Source organism: Apaloderma vittatum, unplaced genomic scaffold, assembly GCF_000703405.1.
Source record: "Apaloderma vittatum isolate BGI_N311 unplaced genomic scaffold, ASM70340v1 scaffold29856, whole genome shotgun sequence".
Taxonomy (NCBI): domain Eukaryota; kingdom Metazoa; phylum Chordata; class Aves; order Trogoniformes; family Trogonidae; genus Apaloderma; species Apaloderma vittatum.
In genome coordinates this window covers 1-12,920 of record NW_009722746.1, presented here as the reverse complement: position 1 = coordinate 12,920, position 12,920 = coordinate 1, and the positions used below count along the sequence as shown (strand labels likewise).

At 52.1% G+C, this 12,920-nt stretch overlaps 1 protein-coding gene across 1 annotated transcript; it reads left to right on the top strand.

Annotated features, from left to right (window-relative positions):
* Positions 1-19: 19 nt before the first annotated feature.
* On the top strand, positions 20-9,212 carry HECTD3 (HECT domain containing E3 ubiquitin protein ligase 3; the record flags this gene model as incomplete). Its single annotated transcript, XM_009871867.1, has 19 exons — positions 20-111; positions 377-512; positions 924-1,039; positions 1,307-1,420; positions 1,834-1,916; positions 2,282-2,447; positions 2,903-2,984; positions 3,935-4,117; positions 4,801-4,853; positions 5,178-5,242; positions 5,680-5,783; positions 6,103-6,222; positions 6,547-6,636; positions 7,001-7,207; positions 7,601-7,730; positions 8,173-8,247; positions 8,471-8,552; positions 8,674-8,745; positions 9,017-9,212. Coding segments are annotated over 19 exons (2,055 nt in total), but the record flags the coding sequence as incomplete, so codon positions are not given.
* Positions 9,213-12,920: the final 3,708 nt, after the last annotated feature.

Sequence of the window (12,920 nt, the reverse complement as noted above, 5' to 3'; positions counted from 1 at the left end):
TTCTCGGTGTTGTTTCAGATGGGAGCAAGTGGTGGATCTGACGTACTCCCTGCGCCTCGGAGCGAAGCCCAAGCCCATGGAGCAGGACGAAGCCGCAGTAGAAAAGCTTCGGTATGAGCTGTTTCCCGGCTCTTGCTGTGGTTGGGTGCCGCTGCCTCTCCCTGGCAGCTCAGACAGCTGTCTCCTGCAGTTTGGGGGGAAAGGAGGTGAAGGATGGGGGGACAGCTCTGCTCAGCACAGTCTTGTCCTAGATAAGCCCACACAAAGCAGAAAACAGGGCGAGTCTAAGGAAAGCAGTCCACGGACTTGCCTTCCCTGACCTGTTAGTCAGGCTGACCCTGGCTCTGCAGACTCATTAATCCCTTTTTCCTGGTAGGTTTGTGCCCCCAACGTGGACTTACGAATGCGATGAAGACCTGGTGCATTTTCTGTACGATCACATTGGGAAGGAGGATGAGAACTTGGGCAGTGTCAAGCAGTATGTGGACAGCATTGATGTCTCATCCTACACGGTGGGTTAAAGGGACAAAGATGCATCAGCCCTGCTGTGCCATGGCCCTGGGGAGCGTGGGTGGTGGTTGTTGTACTGGGCTGGGCTGTATTTGAGGATGTGGGAGAGAGGGGCATCATGCAGCATATTGTGTAATGTGGCCCCTGGAGGGGCTGTGGTTTGAGAAGCAAATGCTAATGTTATCTGCTAGGCTGATTTCAGGGAGTGTTTGATATTCTGTGCTCTGTGTGTGACTCCAGAGCTCCTTGGAGGGCCAGCCCCAGTGTCATGTGTGCTCTGTACTCCCTGTGTCTATGCACAGCCCAGCAAATAGTACAGGCCAGTTTGATGCCTTCTGACTCTTAAGATTCATGAGTAGCAACTGAGGGGAAGTTAATCCTGCCCCCATCTGATCTTCCTTTCGTTATTCCAGGAGGACTTCAATGTGTCGTGCTTGACCGACAGCCACGCTGACACGTACTGGGAGAGTGATGGGTCCCAGGGCCAGCACTGGGTTCGGCTCAACATGAAGAAAGGCACCATTGTCAAGTGAGGCACCTCTCTCCTGTGTGCTGGCTCCTGGCTGGGGCGAGCCCTGCAGCCCCCTCTCTCTGCATGAGTCCATCGTGGCCCAGATTTGCCCTTGCGCTCCCTGTCCCTCAGCTCTTGCTCTGGCCTTGAGATTGTCACAGGGACCTGGTGATCCCACCACCAGCTGTGTGTGCTTGTTAACAAGTGTGACCAGGCAGTGAGAGGCAGCAGCAGTGGGTGTTCAGATGCAGTCGCCTTCTCCTCATTTTGTGCTCCCCTTCACAGGAAGCTCCTGCTGACAGTGGATACCACGGATGAGAACTTCATGCCCAAGCGTGTCGCTGTGTACGGGGGCGAGGGAGACAATCTGAAGAAACTGAACGACGTCGGCATTGATGAGTGAGTGGATGGAGGTGGAGAGAGGGCGGTGTGGCCCTTGAAGGGATCAGGAGTGCTGGGCACCCTGATGCTAAGCAGTCATGGCAGCACCATCCCGGCTTAAGAAGCCCTGGGACTTGAGACAGGCATTTTCCATCTCTGAGCTGCAGGTTCACTCTCCTTACAGTAGCAGAGTCATCAGGGCTGTCCTGATCCAGTTGTGGGACCCGTCAGGATCCTGTTCCCTGGACCTGAGGCACCAGCAGGTTCTGGCATTCAGCGCAGGCCATGGTGTAGACAACTGGGTCTGGGTTCCTGTCGCAGGCTCCCATTTCAGAAGATGCAAACTCTCTTCTCTTATAAGCAGCTGAGTGGATTTTGGCAGGATGGGCAAGGGAGGAGCTCTGCAGCCTTCGTCTGTGTTGTGTTTGCAGGAGCTACATTGGGGATGTGTGCGTTCTGGAGGACATGACAACGCACCTGCCCGTCATCGAGATCCGGATTGTGGAGTGCAGAGGTACGGCTGGGGGTTACAGCCACAACTGTAATGCAACTGTAATACATTAAAAGTTTGTTCTTGTGGTTTGTACTTCTTGGCCCTGTGGGCTGTTTCAGACAAGATGCAGAAGAACTGTGGGAAACTGCAGCGAGACCTGGAGGTTTGCAGGCTCTTGGCTTCCATCCTACCCTTCTCTGCCTTCATTTATTTATTTATTTTTCTTCTGTAAATGCCCCATTTCTCCTTCACAGAGGTATTTCAGGCATTTAGTGCCCCAGAGCTGGTGGAGCTGGTCACATTCCTAGTGCTTTTACTGACAGACCCACACTAAAAGGCTTAGTTTCTCATGGTCTTAGTGTGTCATCTGTGGTCTTTCTTGGCAGATGATGGGATTGACGTTCGTCTTCGAGGGATCAAAATCAAATCCTCCCGACAGAGGGACCTGGGGCTCAGTGCTGACATGTTCCAGCTGCCCAATTTAGTGCGCTACCCTCGCCTAGAAGGGACAGACCCTGACCTACTCTACCGACGAGCCGTGCTCATTCAAAGGTACTGTATAGGGGGAGTGGAGGGAGAGGCAGACAGGTGAGGTGGCATTGCCAGCGAGGATTGGTGCCATCCCCAGCACGAGTATGGCTGGAAGCTGTAAAGCCGGGCAGCTCCCCTTGGGACAGGTATCCTGGACCCTGGAGAAAAAAGCAGAGTCATTTGGGAGCAAATTGGGCTCTCTGGGGTAATTACTCTGTATTTTCAGAGAAATGTTGCAGCTCAAATTCACAATGTCCTGTGTATTGCAAGTGCAGCATATCTATACAGAGTCCCTTGCAAGGGGTGGAAGGTCCGTGCAGTGCCCAGGGAGCAGGAATTTAGTACCAAAGGCTCTGTGTTATAAAAGACCATCCTGGATTGGATTTGGATCAGTTTTTACTTTTCTGCTTGTCTGGAATAGGCTCGTGCAGATCCCTGACCCTCCCATGTCACATATCTTCCTCTTCGCAATGTAGATTCATCAAGCTCCTGGACAGTGTCCTGCATCACTTGGTGCCAGCCTGGGACCACACTGTTGGCACATTCAGCAAACTCAAGGTGAGCGATTCCCTCTGTGTCCTGTGGGATCTTGTTCTGGCAGTGTTATTGCTCTTGGGCCGTGGTGAGGGAGGCAGTCGGTGCTTGTTGCCTTTAAAGCAGCTCAAGGGAAATACCTGGCTGAGCTCAGTTCATTAAAACTGTGAAAGGTGATATTGTTTAGAGGTTAGTTTCCTGCTAAACCACTGATGCAGAAGCATGTACCTATGGGATAACAAGTAGAATCAAACCATAACATTTCACCCGTGGAAGGACTTGGACCATAGCAGCACTGGACGTGTAAACTGAACGCACATCCCCTCTGAGATCTCAGCCCAGGACATTCTGTTCCTGCACTTGCTGCCAGCAGCTCTGAGATGGCTGTGTCCAAACAGCAAGGCTTTTACTAGCAACTTCTTTCTGGCTTTAACAAGCTTTTGATTTCCATCTTTCTCATAAGACTGGGGTTGTTGCTTCAGTTGTCTGTTTTCCTCACATCCTCTTCCATAATGCATGTGCTGAGCATTGGAGTAGCCCCATCCTGTGTGTTTCTAGGCCTGTGTCAGAAAGCACTGCAATTCTTAGGCCGGCTAAACATGGGACCCAAAGCATCTGATCATTCTTATTTGTTTAGAGGAGCTTGCGTTGATTACAAAGAGAAGGGATAGTAAGACAAATGATCTGCTGAAAGTGAGTGTGAAGGAGAGTCCAAGCAACACTGGAGGGTGAACATCACATGATGAACGGTGGAGAGAGGACTGGGCTTGAGATCGCCCTTAAGCTGGAAAGAAAGATCTTTCAGAGGCAGAGGTGGAGAGGTGGAGCAGATGTTGTCAAGGAGAATGTTTCTGTGTACAGAAGGCAGTGGCCCTGGGAAGGGGAGAGACCTGGCAGTGCAGTGGCTTTAGTAGGAAGTAGATGACGTTTTGGACGCTGGGCACTTCTGACGTTTTGGACATACCTGTTGGCAGCATATTAAGCAGTTCTTGCTGCTGTCCAAGAGGCGCACAGCTCTCATTACCCAGTGTCTGAAGGACTCGGAGACCAGCAAGCCCAATTTCATGCCGCGGCTCTATATTAACCGACGCTTGGCTATGGAGCACCGAGACAACCCTGCCCTGGACCCCAGCTGCAAGAATGCTGTCTTCACGCAGGTACTGTCCCTCCTGGAAGGGTCCCCACTGCTCTGAGGAGAGTGAGGCATCCCAAAACCAAAATGAACCACACAGAGGTGGGTGGAAGGGACAACTTGGAGCTGGAGGTACCTCGAGTCATCAAGGCCTCCTTACATGACTCATAGGCTCTACAGTTGCACGTGCTGATGATCCCGTATCCAGGAATAACATCTAGGAGGGGTTTGGGATCTCTGAATTGAAACCTCTATCCTGGGAGCTCTCTGTGGCATGTTGCTAATGCAGAGCGTAACAATCTCATTACGCTAAAAGGGCAGCAAAGAATTCCTGTGTGACAGCAATAATGCAGCTGCATACAGCCCTGTGTTGTGGTTTTACAGCAATGCTGATCTTCCTGTTGTCATTCTGCCCCCATCTCCCAAAGAGATACTGCTCTATGTGTGCACAAACAGCCCAGACTGTTGTGAGGTTTAATAGGGGTTCAATGTATCTCTGAGGCCAGAAAGTTCCGTGTGGTCATTAGCATGGTTAGCACTGCAATTTATGTTCCCTTTCCAAAAATGAAGTGCTCTGAGACCATTTAGAGATCAGATTTGGTCAATATTTAGAGGTTTGGGGTAAACCAAACTTAATTTCCTGCCTTCACCTGTCACCAGTTCCCCTGAGGAGGGGATACCAGCCTTGATCTTCTCTGCTTGTCGCAGGTGTATGAAGGCCTGAAGCCCTCGGACAAATTTGAAAAGCCTCTAGATTATAGGTAAGCAGTGTCTGGGGGATGGAGGGGATCGTGCAGTGCTGTGAGCTATGTCCTCTGTCACAGCAGGGTGTTGGGGAAACCTGTGTGTGTCCTGGGCTCTGGAGAGGGTTTGCTAGGACAGGAACAAGCCATGGGATCAGGGCCTGTTCCTCAAGATGTCACCTTCTTCCTGAGGATGCAGCTGTCTCTGGAGAGTGAGATCTTGTCCTGTCCTAAGCCCGGACTGGTCCACCCTAGTGTCCTGATGTCCCTGCTGTGCCTGCTGCCTCCCTAGCATCTCCTTGGCTTTGAGCAGCACCTCAGGTGATGCCTGGTTCTCCGCAGGTGGCCGCTGCGCTATGACCAATGGTGGGAATGCAAATTCATCGCGGAGGGCATCATCGACCAAGGTAGCAGGGGCTGTGGGAGGCAAGGGCTCTTCTGGAGTGGAGTTGGGGGTCGATGGGGTGACTGGCGGAGGGAATCTTGTTTGCTCCCAGTGTTATCGCTCTTGGAGGAGAGAGGGAAGGCAGGTTGCCTTGTCCTGTCACCCTCAGCTGTGTCCCAGATAAGGAGTGCTTGTTGCTAGGATGAGGACCAAACCTCCTTTAGTTGCTAACAGCAGCTTTGACAGTGCCAATGCTCCCTCTGGCTGTCCTCCACAGGCCAGACAGGGATGTTATTTCTCCTGTCTTATCTCCTCCCGTGCCATAAGGTTCTGACAGGAGCCTTCTGCTCAGCCCTGGGCCAGGTTAGACCAAAATTCCTCATCTTTGCTTCGTAACTCTGAGGGTCAGCACACAGGGAGTTCAGATCTCTTAAAAACACCTTTCTTATGGGTTTGCAGGTGGTGGTTTCCGGGACAGCCTGGCGGATATGTCGGAGGAGCTGTGTCCCAGCTCAGCAGACACCCCCGTGCCTCTGGCCTTCTTTGTGCGCACATCCAACCAGGTGCCGTGGGTCGGGGTATTTGAGGCAGCTCTTTCTGTGCCTGGCAGTGCAGTGCGGTCCCTGTCCCCCTGCACCAGGGATGTGCCCACTTTTGCTGGTCCAAAGCTTTTCCTCCTGAAGGGCTGGGTAGATTGCTTTGTAGCATCTCATTTTAGGATATGCTGGCAAGTGCCTGGATACTTGTCTCTCCCTAGGAGGGTCTGGGATTTAGCCCGCTTTTGTTGTGAGAAGTGCCCAGAGGCACCTCAGGAACTGAGTTTGGGGTGCTACATGATGTGCTGAGAATCATGACTTGGAGTTTTGCCTCTCGTTTCTCTAGGGTAACAGCACTGGAGAAGCCAGGGACATGTATGTCCCCAACCCCTCCTGTAAAGACTTCCCAAAGTATGAGTGGATCGGGCAGATCATGGGAGCAGCTCTGAGGGGCAAGGAGTTTCTGGTAAGCATTCAACTTTGGCTGGCTGGAGGTTTGACACAAAGGCAGTTGTTAGCCCCCTTCTGTGGCCTGTCCAACAGCAGCACAGGAGGGCTCTGTGGGCACACACTGTGACAAAGGATATTTGGCAGGATTTGGGGCCAAGGGGTTAGGAGAGCTCACAGACTGAGTTTTGGGAGCTTGGGAGAGGGTGTCTGGTCCCTGCTCAGCTATGATGAATTCTGCACGTGGACAGGGCCCCTTTGGGCCTGCACTGTTGAGCCCTATTTCCGTCTTTGGAGATGTCTCCTTTCACACAGACTCAGTAAAATCCCTGTTCTCCTCCAGGTCCTGGCTCTTCCTGGCTTTGTATGGAAACAATTAACAGGGGAGGAGGTCAGCTGGAGCAAAGACTTCCCTGCCGTGGACTCTGTGCTGGTGAGAGGGACTGGGAGGCTCTGCCTATCCTATTCCTTGTGGCACTCAGCAAGGTGGCAGTTTGTGTCCCTGTCCTCCTGTAGTACTTGTCCCCTCCTGTGATGTGTCACAGAAACACACACAAAAAGGGCACTCTTAGCATTTAATGCATCCTATACCTAATACAGAGATGTAGCCATGCTGACTGCTGCCTCAGTCTTGCAGTGTCTGGGGTCTGCTGAACAGCTTTAGGGCAATGTATCCCGTGCAGGGCTGCTGTCACAGTCACTCCAGCCCTTGTCTGGGAAGGGAGGAGATGGGGGCTTGGGCACACCACTACCCACTGAACATCTCTCTAATGAGCACTCGCCTGGGGCCTGGGCAGGTGAAGCTCCTGGAGGTGATGGAAGTCATGGACAAAGACACCTTTGAGTTCAAATTTGGGAATGAGCTGACCTACACAACGGTGCTGAGTGACCAGCGCATGGTGGAGCTGATCCCCAATGGCGGCAGCACTGTGGTGCGCTACGAGGACCGCAAGGAGTTCATCCGCCTGGTGCAGAAGGCTCGGCTGGAGGAGGGCAAGGAGCAGGTAATGCTGTCCCATAGCATCCGTCATCACTGAGTTCCCAGCGACGTACTGGCCCAGTCTGTTTCTGGTAAAATACATTGACGTTAGTGTCCCTAGACTCATCCGTGCAGTAGTAGGCAGTCCTTTTTGGTGAAGTCCTGGAGCCCATGGAGTTATTGAGAAGCAAAGTAGCTTGTAAGAGCATGGGAGACATGGGGTTTTTATTCCCAGCTATGTCATAGACTTCCTGACTGAACTGGGATGTATCTCTGTAGGATCAGAGGAACCTCTTCAGCTTCTTGGAGCATTTGCTGAGCAGTCATAAGACTTGCATCCAGTCGAGTCCCTAGGCTTCTACCACGAGCCAGGGAAATGAGCAAGACATGCTGCTAACCTGCCCTGTCTCTGTTTCAGATCATGGCCATGCAGGCTGGGCTGCTGAAGGTGGTGCCTCAAGCTGTTCTTGACCTCCTCACCTGGCAGGAGCTGGAAAAAAAAGTCTGTGGAGACCCTGAAGTAACAGTTGATGCCCTGAAGAAGCTCAGTAAGTGAAGGACTCTGCTAAAAATGCTTTCCCTAAAGCGAAGACTGTCTTCTCTCTATGCTGGGACAGGGAGGGATGTGGGAAGCCGATACCAGCCTTGATTACAGTGAGAGTGTGGGCCTGTGTACTTCTTGACTTTAGGTGGGTGCTGATGGAGGCAGGGGTGTCCTTTGTCTCCGTGCTGGGCCTGACACATCCCTAGGCTGTCAGTATCTGAGCCTCTGTGGAGCTGAGATGTGGATCTGGATGTGCTTTCTGGGAGGGGCCTGACTGCATGTGTCCCTCACACCTTGGGTCTGCGTGCTCGTGCTGTGCAGGCACCTAGAGGTTTCTTCCTGTGCTGGAAGAGGAGCCCTGGGTGAGCAGAGGAAAGTCCCGCTTGAATTTAACGAGGAGGAGCTTGGATCTTTAATGAACTCCTTTTCTGTATCCTTTTTGCCAGCCCGGTTTGAGGACTTTGAGCCATTGGACACCCGTGTTCAGTACTTCTGGGAAGCGCTCAACAACTTCACCAATGGTGAGTGATATGCTCTGTCCCTGCGTGTCTTGTGCTGTGACGGTATCTGGAAACTGGGAGGGGGAGGCCACCTTCACTGCTCCCTGGGGAGCAGATGGGAGTCAAGGAGAACAAGCAGCTGGGCTGAAGGAACTGCTTGCTAGAGCTGGAGATACCTGGAAGTGACTGTACTCCATCTCACATCCCTCCAGGGTCTGCTGATATCTTTTATTTTCCTTCACAGAGGATCGCAGCCGCTTCCTCAGATTTGTCACTGGCAGAAGTCGTCTTCCAGCACGGATTTACATCTACCCGGACAAGATGGGGTAAGTCCATTCATCTGTAGGCTGCAAGGCCGACAGATCTCACACCAAAGGGATGTGTGGTCTGGCCTCCCCTGCATTGCTGACCTGCTGATTCTGACCAGTTTGTCACCTTCTTCCCAAGCTCTGAGACGACAGATGCTTTGCCGGAGTCATCCACCTGCTCCAGCACCCTCTTCTTGCCCAACTATGCCACGTAAGTTTTGGTGCTTCCCTACATCTGAGGGACTGCATGTCTGGCCTCTCTTCTTAATCTTGGTGCTGACCCATAGAGCCCCATCGCTTTGTCCCACTCATATCCCCCTGCCTGTACCATGTGCCTGGTGTGATTCGCTCTGTGAGCGGCTGGTGAAACAGAGCCTCTGTCTCAGAAAGCGTCTCGTCTTCTTGGCTGGCAAATGCAGCAACGGCAACCGCTCCTTGTCTTTCTGTGTTTCACCCTCTGCCTTTTCTCCTGCCATCCCTAGAGCCAAGATATGCGAAGAGAAGCTACGCTATGCTGCCTATAACTGCGTGGCCATTGACACAGATATGAGCCCCTGGGAAGAGTGATGTTGCAGCCTGACCGAGCAGCATGGACAATCGTTTGACAAAACCGTGCAGTGGGAAGAACTCCCTTGTCTCCCTCAGGATGTGTATATATAATAAACATAGAGGTGTGAAGCCTGGCTCCCAGCAGTGGTAACCAGCACCGCTTTGGACATGAAGGTTTGGGTCTTCAGCAGGGTGGGAACTAGCTTGGAGTGTTCAATGAAACCCTAGTCCAGCCCTTTTACATCAGAAGGGTCTGGTAGGCTTTTGTAAAGAATTTCTGATCCACATTTCCCTTTTGTGGCTGCACAACTTTCACCCTTCCAAGGCTGTGCTCTGCTTCAAACTGAAGCGAGATAGGGCCACAAAGCTGCACAGTGGGTTACAGCACAGGACGGAGAACTGTGAGCTGCTGCTGAGACCACGGGGATGCTCAGTGTGTCCTGGCCTGAGTGTCCTGACCACATTCCCTTGCCTTGTTCCTTTTCTCACCCGGGGTCAATGGAAATGAGGTAATTAGTCTAGGCTTAAGAAGAAATAGGACAGGCTGGTGATAGGTGCTGCAGGGGTGCCTCTGGCCACCAGGTGTCACGACAGACCCACACAGCAGGACTGCGGGTGCTGTTAGGAAAGGACTTCATGTTTTCACACCGCACAAAAGACCATCCGTGGTTTCCTGCACCCCTTGCACAGCAGTGGCTGCTGGGGGAGCTGCTTTCTTATAGGGGATGGGAACTATCTGCTTCCCTTCTGCTCTGTAACCTTCGGTTCTATGTCCTGGTGGCCTAGCAGCTGTTCTCCCAGGCTCTTTGAGCTTTTGTTTTCCCTTGCAAGCCAGTATTACAAATAATCTGTTTTAGTTCTCATGGAGATGTGGAGGCAGCGCCAAGCTTTTCTCCCAGACAGCAGGGGTTAGGGCAGTAGCAGGCACAGCCTTGCCCTCTGCCGTGGGTAGGTAGATGGATGTTTCAGGTGGACAGGGAAAGCCCCAGAGAAGTGGAGAAACTATGGGTACTAAAGTTCAGAGCTCCTTCAGCTGATGGAAACATGGTGTGTGAGTGAGGAGTGGGCAATGAAAGTTTTACAACTTCAAGACTGTTGGAAATGTTCCTTGATCTTCTCAGCCCTGGGCAGGGGTAGTCATTGCTCAGCACTAGGAACTAGCAGGTGTTGGTCTACTTTTATACCCCTCAAGCTCCAGCCCCTGTGATCAGTTAGACCATGACTGCTAAGAGCCACTGAGTCACTCAGGCTTCAGTGGAATGGAGCTAATGCTGTGAGTTGAGGTTTATCCTATCTTAACATTTCATGCCTTTTTCTCCTCTGTTGAAGGGATCTGTCATCCAGAAATCACTTCCAGTTGTAATCAAAGTCCTTCCCTTTGCCATTTTCCTTTGTGACTGCTGTGTTCCCAGATGTGCTGAAGGGGTTTGTACTAAAAGGGATGTAGGACCAGAAGAGAGCATATGCTGCCATCTGAGGCATCGTGGTGAGTGAGAGGAGTATAAGGTGAGCGGGGAGGTTGTTTCTGGTAGCCCTTAACTGCAGCAGAGCCTGCCCTGCTCAGCTGGGTGGGTGTGAAGTCCCACGGTGGAGAAGATTTGTGAATCCTAGAGTTAACTCAGAACTGAGCTCTGTGGCTTGGTGCCTGATTTCAGCTGTCCATGGACAGGAGCAGAGCCAGTGTGATGTTTCCATGCTGCTGGCTGAGTCACTTCCTAGGGTGTGTGTTTTAAAGGGGTATGAGCAAGCTGGTGAAAGAACTTTGATCTGCTGGCTTGGCCTCAGTCAGGAGTATTGGTGAAGGAGTCTTCAGCATCGAGCTGTGATTTGAAGTCAGTCATCCTAGGTCCTGTCTGACCTGAATAGAATTGATCCTGCTTTTTCCAACCTTTCTCTAAGGCAGATCAGCAAGACATCATTTACTGAGCAGAACTAGAAATAGCAAGAAAAATAGACTCATCTCTGGTGCTTTATTGCTGGGCAGGGGATGGTTGGTTGTAGGACACCACAGGAGGGCTGCGGTTGAGAGCTCATCCAGGATGGTCTCGATTTAACCCCTAAAAGCATATTGAAAGAAACACCATACATACTGTTGCTTTACTATCTGTGTTGTGCCCATGTACGTGTTGGAGAATGGCGGTAGCTGCTGCTGTAGTGTTCTACCAGGATATAGAGACCTGTGAAAGCAGGAGGACCCTATCACTGCAGCGAGGTCTCAGCTGAGATCATTCAGTGCATGATCAGAGGGTCTGGACAAATGTGGCTACTGAGTAAGGACACCAAGATAACCCACATCAAGCTGTTGAATTTGCTGTGTGAAGGTGAGCTGGGAAGGGGGAGCTGGTAACCCGCCTGGACCTTTGTGCAGTCCTCTGACTCGTCTCTGGCGTTTTAAAGCCAATCACAAAATGAATTTCTGCTGTGACAGCCCAGCAAATTGTGGAAAATATTCGCCTGGCTCAGCTCTGGCCAATCGCAGGGGCTCAAAGTGGGTGTTGTCTCAGTGCCACATCACATTCCTTCTCCTCTGATCTCTAAAGCTGTGGGTAGGAGCTGTCTCCTACCATGTTTGACCCCTGCTGCGTGTGACCTGGGTTGAGGGGGTCACTCTGGGCACCAGGTCAAAGGCTGCACATCCCCATCACCTGTTGGTCAAGATCGACTTTCAAGCCAGCACTATCCTGAGGAAGGTGCTGGTGCTGGAGAGGGATCTGTGTGTGTCAGAGCTGCAGCTTTACCATGTGGGTAGGGATGAGCTTGGAGGAGGGACCACTTGCTCTCTCCTGACTTCAGCTTGTTGAATGATCATAGAATAGCTTCAGGTGATTAATAACGCACGTGTAGTCTAGCTGTTCTTCTTTTTCCACTAATAACCTGGAGTATGACAAGCTATAAATAGTTTGACAGGATCTCTGTCCCTACCTCACGTAGGATCTAAAATAAAGTGAATGAACTAACTGCTCCTGGCCTTCCTCACAGTTTATCTGGTGAGACTGGGGCTTCTGCATCCTGTAGGATTAAACAACACTGGAGGCTGGTGTAATGAGAGGCGATGGGAGGTGAAGCAGAAATTGGCCCTGTGATACCCTTTGCACAAAAAACAATGCCAGGGAAGGTGGCTCAGAGTATTAACTGGCTCAACTCTTCACGGCAGCCCTGCCACTAGTTTTACAGGATGACGTGGCTCTGGAGAGAGGGCACAGGCTCCTCCTGGCTGCAGTGGCCAGGCAGGTGTTTGCGTTTCTGTCTCACTGTGGTTCAGGGCACTTTGCTCCTGGCAAGACCCACGCCCATCGCTTCGGTGTTCAATAGATAACGCTGCAGGTGTGACAGCTGTCAGACCTCTCTTTGCGCTGTGCCTTTGTGAGCAGGGATGGAGCTGGACTCTGACCTGTCAGGAGAGCAGGCAGGCACCGGAGGGCTGTGAGGACCTTTGAGCTCTGCCAGCCTGCTAGTTTCCTCTTCCCTAAACTTCCGTGCCCAACCTGCAGAAATTCGGGTAGTGTAGGGTAGAGCCGAGCTGCTCTCTGCCACCGCCTCGCTGTGGTATGCGACATCCACGAATGACATGCAGTGAGGCTCTGCCAGCTTTCTCGGTCGGCTGAGTGCTGCTGGGTGTCGTGGCCTCAATCCGGCTGCCACAGCCGCCTGGGATAAAGCTGCTCCTGGGCAGGGAGGTCCGTTATCCTCCCCCGCAAGCCTGCCTGGGCAGGAGTACATCCCCCAGGGAGCCAGGAGCTGGTTTTCCCCAGGGCTAGATGCTTCCTCCCCTCTGTTCCCTGTCCCCACTGGAGATGCAGCCCTGTGCCTTCGCCCCACAGGGACCCCCTCTCCGCT